Here is a 5,311-nt window from a genome sequence, read left to right as displayed (position 1 = left end):
GCTTTCCATACGCCCAACTCTTCGCACGACCCGCAAGGTTGGACACCGCGAACGATACTTGCTGCAAGGGGGTCTCGCTGTTGTCGTGCAATGATTGCTGCACCCTACTCTACAAACCGTAAGAAGGCTTGTTCTCTTTACCATGGTTCAAAGCCACGTTCAGTTTCGAAGGCATCCTTATGTACGGAGAAAAAAAGGTTGCGACCTCCCTCCGAGATTCCATAATCTCATGACGCGTGAAACTGACGGCTGCGTTGTTCTGGTCATCCGGAGAAAACGACTGCAGTAAAATGATTACTGCAGCTTCTCCGATGACTTCTCGCATCCGCTAAAGTTTCATCGGCTCATGTGAAGACTAAGAAGAAAAATCTTAGTCGTCAACACCTCAGATTGCGGTACTGATGAACCTAGTGGTACCCAGACTCCTTCCATGTCTCTCGGGCAAGGACAAGAGGATGGCTTGGACTGAAATGCGTGACGTGCCCAACAGCCGCGTCGTCAAACCAAAATCGAGCGTCGTTGAAAAGACCGCTCGAAGTGCTACCAGCTGTTACGGCGCTGTTCACAAACAGCACCTATAACATAACACAAACACGCTTGTACGACGAGGAAGCGATTCCCGACGTGGAGGGTCCGACTTGGAGAGAAGAAGAACTACTTAACACCTTAATGGTGAATCAACAATGAATTACTATTCCTAGCAACATGCAAAATACCCAAAGGACTCCTAGAGGTTTTACTGATAAAACCTTGGGTGTAATTTAAAAATCAAGGTGTAAATCCCAGATTCAACGGATACAAGGTCTTGGTGTACGGAGCTTGAACTTTGAGAACTTGAACTTCAAATTTCGTAGAAAGTATTCAGTAGAAGTAACTGGCTTATGCCACCCACTGTCAAAGGCAGAGACACGTCGGTCTCGTTACCAGTACAGATCTCAAGTAGGAACCAGCATTCTGTATCACACAGAATGTTTGTGACTTCAAAAATTACGCACGCATTTGGTGTAACACCATACTGTGATCTTCTTTTTTTTCAATTCCCACAACGCATACAGATGGTACCTAATGAAATGGCTAAGCGTAGCCCATTACACTACTGTGCAGTTGAGAAGAGAACTCCTAACGCAATGGGCGGTCGCATAGCTCCCACTGAGAATGCGCTGTCACAAAATGAGACTGTTTATTTGTGGCGGTGAAGGAAGCTGTAAAGAGAATGAACGCCATTATAGTGCACGTAATCATAACGCAAAATCTATGCCATTATTAGTACATTGGACCATCTATATCATTTTTTATCATGGATAGTTTTAGAGTTGAATAGTAATGTCATTTCTTGATAGCTTTCCCTTTCTGTAGTAATATAAGAAGCTTTTTAGTAGGGGCGACAACCGGATTTTAACATAAGGCCACATCGCATTTTACTGTCAGAATAAATCAATGTAAATTATAAGGAAAGGCGATATTTTACACAATACATCAGCTGCTTGGTCAATCACTCCCTTAACATCGCAGGTCGGCATTGGCTTACGAAGAAGTGATCAAAACATGATTAATGTCGTTGATCATCTTCTCACTTGCTGACTCCCTCATCCGGTGGAGCTAATTCCTTATACAACATATAAATGGACGAGTCTACTCGATTGCTAGCCCACTGACGAGTTCCTTAATGGAATCATTGAAACCAATGTATTCGCTGTAAATGCGCTTGGAGACCGTAAATGAATCACCGACTGTCACAGTTGGATACAGTTCATGGCTGATCTGCCATCTGAGCTCAAACTGAATGCGCTTCTGTTTAAGTATTTTTTCATCCATCGCTCTATTATCAGTGTAAGCGCTGCAGACCTCAGACAGCCACATCGTCCAACGAGGGATGTAGTAACCGCTTACAAGACCCGCCCACTCCTTTCCAGCATAGTCATGAATTGCCTCATTGTTGTTGTCTCCCCATCGCGTCACTTGATTACGAGCTTCGTATTCGTAGTACTCACGCAATTTTGTTCTAGTAAGTTTATCGTCACCAGAGCTCAGGTCATCAGCAAGAGACAACGCGTCTCCAATCCATCTACCAAGCAAAAAGTCTTCATTCGTAGCCAGAACTTCCTCCAAATGCTCCATAGTTATAAGCATGCGGTCTGCTAAATCACATACTTCCTTTGACGACACCGTTTTAGCAACGTAGATGTTCTTCAGATACGTGTACTGTGCAAGCAACTTGTTGCTTAAAAACTGCTTTGTGACATCGACTAGGTCATGTCTGTAAGTGTCTATATCGTGAAGTTCATCTCCAGCAAGCAAAAGCTCGTTCCAGGCTAAAGCGACATCATTCGGATCATACTTGATAAGCGTTGGCTGAAATCGATCGTATAAGAGCCTCCAATGAGGAATTAAGCACACCAAGCTCTTCGTTACGCCGCCATAGGCACGTGTGCGGTTGTATACTGATCGTAAAAGATAATTCCAGGCATGCTTTATGTGCTCATTGTCTGTGTGATAACGTTGTGTTGCATACTCTGAAACCCACACCTTTACATCCAGAGGAGTATCTACCCACGCCATTTGCAGTGTGAGGTCATACACTACATAATTTTGAAATATGCCTTCCATGGTCAACCCCACTCCAACCATTGTACCATTTCCCGCCTGGTTTGCCAGTACGGGCGCAGTCGTCAGAGTTGCTAAGTCCCCCCGCATTCCAGTATTTCCGCCAAAGTTATGAAGCACACAGTAAATCCAGCTTTTGCCAAAATAGTTGTCCATTGAGTTCCATAAAGGCACGGATTCGCTGTAAAAATCAAGAACGATCAATTTGTCCGTTGGAACACCATCAAGATATGCTTTGACGCGTGGTTTTGTCCAGTAAATTGGGTCGTCTACAAATGGCCAGCCTTGCATCAGCCATACAGCATGAGGATCTGCAGCTATCATGCCGTCAATCACAGCTTGCGAAGCCTTTTCAAGCTCACTAAAATCCGTGAACTCTGGCGACATTTCCATGTATGTATCGCATTGATATAAAGAAGAGGTGTAATTGTATAGAGCACGTTGCTCATTTATAAAGACTTTACCAATTTCGCGATATAAAGGATCTGTTGGCTCGATCATGTAAACACAGCAATGTTCCTCTGAAAAGTTTCCCCAGTTTGGCGACTGAGTGTAGTTTGCATTTGGTAATCGAAGCTTCAATTCTTCGGGAACATGCCCCGCAAATGCTGGAAGAGCTGGGATCATGCCAAACTCACGCATACGCTGCAGAATACGCAGCTGTAGCTTGTGTTGGTTGTCAATGAATGCTTGAGGCAATGGTCCTTTTCCCCAGCTCCCACGCAAGTTTCCCATGCGTCCCCAGGACAAAAAGGCTGAGCCAGCAAAAAATTTGCCTAATCCTTCATAACTTACATTGTAGTACTTGTGAAAAGTATTTTGCCACACTTTCTCCTGTCCGGTAAATGCCAGGGGCATGTTTATACCTGAAATAAAGTGTTTGAAAGTTTAGTAAACTGTATGAATATGAATTGGTACACACGCACCGTTGAGCGCCATCCAGTCAATGTGTTGCTCCCACTGTGGCCATCTCCATGCCCAGAGGGAATAGCTGCCGGTATCCACGTTCTGGTAGTAAGAAAATTTAGACCTACGTTTGTGACGCACGCGTTCCGTGACTCTTGGTAATTCGTCTGGAAGCTGAAATTTGTGATTGTCCCAATCGGTCTTTGTATGTAATACAGACTTGAAGTACCATTGGAGGCCATAAGCCATGGCGGTCGCCGAATTTGCAGCAATTTCAAGCTTGTTACCGTCACTTCCGAGCTCGAAGACATCGAGGTCATCTGGTTCAGACGGCAGTACATGAAGTGAAATCTACAGCACAAATAGCAGAAACACTTATAGGTTCATAAGGCGAAAAAAAGTTGATTGAACAAAAGACCTCAAACATACCTGATCATTGTATCTGCCACCCAGACGTCGGTGGATTAGCGCGCGAGTGGCAGCCACAGGATCATGCGGCTCCGCATTTCTTTTTAATCCAGCAACGAATGCCATCACCGCATTAGAGCTCAGTAGACACAAGGCGCATAAGGTCAAGGCCAGAAGAGAGGGCACATTATTCTCCGGCAAACAAATCATGGCCTTTTAAGATCTTTGCAAATGAGATCTTTTCCGATGAAAGTTTTATAAAATAAAGTAATTTGGATCTCGATTTCAGTAAGGAAAACAGGACACAAATTAGTACTGCTCCAATTATTCCAAAAATTTAACTCACTTCAAGTGTGGCGGGTAAGGTCTGAAAATTTGTTGATTGTATTAAAAAGCTGCACAAGATTCATATTGTACTTTTGTATACTTGTAAAACCACATTGGTACCGAAGTATCCTTATCGTTAGATTTGCTGCGACCCGTAATAAAGGGTTCCGCGGCACTAGAACATTTATTGTGGGATTTGATAAAGAGAACATATTCATTATTGGTCTAAATATGATTATCTTAGAATACATCTCAAAACAGCAGATGTACTCAAAGACTTAGTGATGTCAGTAGATCTCGATTCCCCTCCTTACGAACCAATTTATCTGAGCTAAAGCACTCTCGTTACGAAATGCACAGCAAACCTGTTGCATATATACCGAAGGCTGGCTCATTGTGGCAATATATACGCAGCGGGGCTGCCGTAGCGTTGCGCTTAGAGGAAGCGCAATTAAGGTCACCAACCTTTCGTTTTATACTTAGAACAAGTACAAGTTAGCCGATCAGAATCCGCTTACTCCAAGAGTAATGATTGCCTTAACCCAAGGCTAATTACTCTTCCGTTTAAAATTCAAAACTGATTTTTATTTATTTTTATCTGCGGCAAAGCCGCCTGATTTTAAATGTACAGATTTTCCTAAATATATAGGAAAATCCAAATACATGCATAACTACTGGCTACCTAGCCACATACCGTATTCTTGTTTGGGTGCAGTCACACCATGCCTATCTCGTGTGGCACACATTCCTGTTACCAGGGTACGTGTAACCCCGTTACACTCTTCCCCATTAAGATTGAGTACATTTACAGTTCCGATCGATTATTGCTTCAACAAGGCTCACGTGTCCGCTTGACACTGCAACTTGGTTCGTTGGAATAAAACGACTTCCGTGCTCAATAAGCCCTGTGTCAACGACACTGAAGTCACCAAGTCGCACTGGTTCTGACAGCGAACACAGGCAGAGCCCACCTTCGTCACCCGCACGCGGTGCAATGTCGGACAATGCTTCCGCGGCACCGGGGGATGTACATCCTAGGCACGATGAGCACGATCGTCGCGCTTTA

General features: G+C 44.0%; 1 protein-coding gene across 1 annotated transcript; it reads right to left on the bottom strand.

Annotated features, from left to right (window-relative positions):
* Positions 1–1,632: 1,632 nt before the first annotated feature.
* Positions 1,633–4,128, bottom strand: PHALS_00180 (Alpha-N-acetylglucosaminidase; the record flags this gene model as incomplete). Its single annotated transcript, XM_024728769.1, has 3 exons — positions 1,633–3,470; positions 3,531–3,861; positions 3,940–4,128. 3 exons carry the CDS (start codon positions 4,126–4,128, stop codon positions 1,633–1,635), a joined length of 2,358 nt encoding a protein of 785 aa, XP_024572220.1.
* Between the last annotated feature and the right edge of the window lie 1,183 nt (positions 4,129–5,311).

This window comes from Plasmopara halstedii, assembly GCF_900000015.1.
Source record: "Plasmopara halstedii genome assembly, contig: Scaffold_110, whole genome shotgun sequence".
Taxonomy (NCBI): Eukaryota; Oomycota; class Peronosporomycetes; order Peronosporales; family Peronosporaceae; genus Plasmopara; species Plasmopara halstedii.
This window is presented reverse-complemented; position numbering and strand designations above follow the sequence as displayed.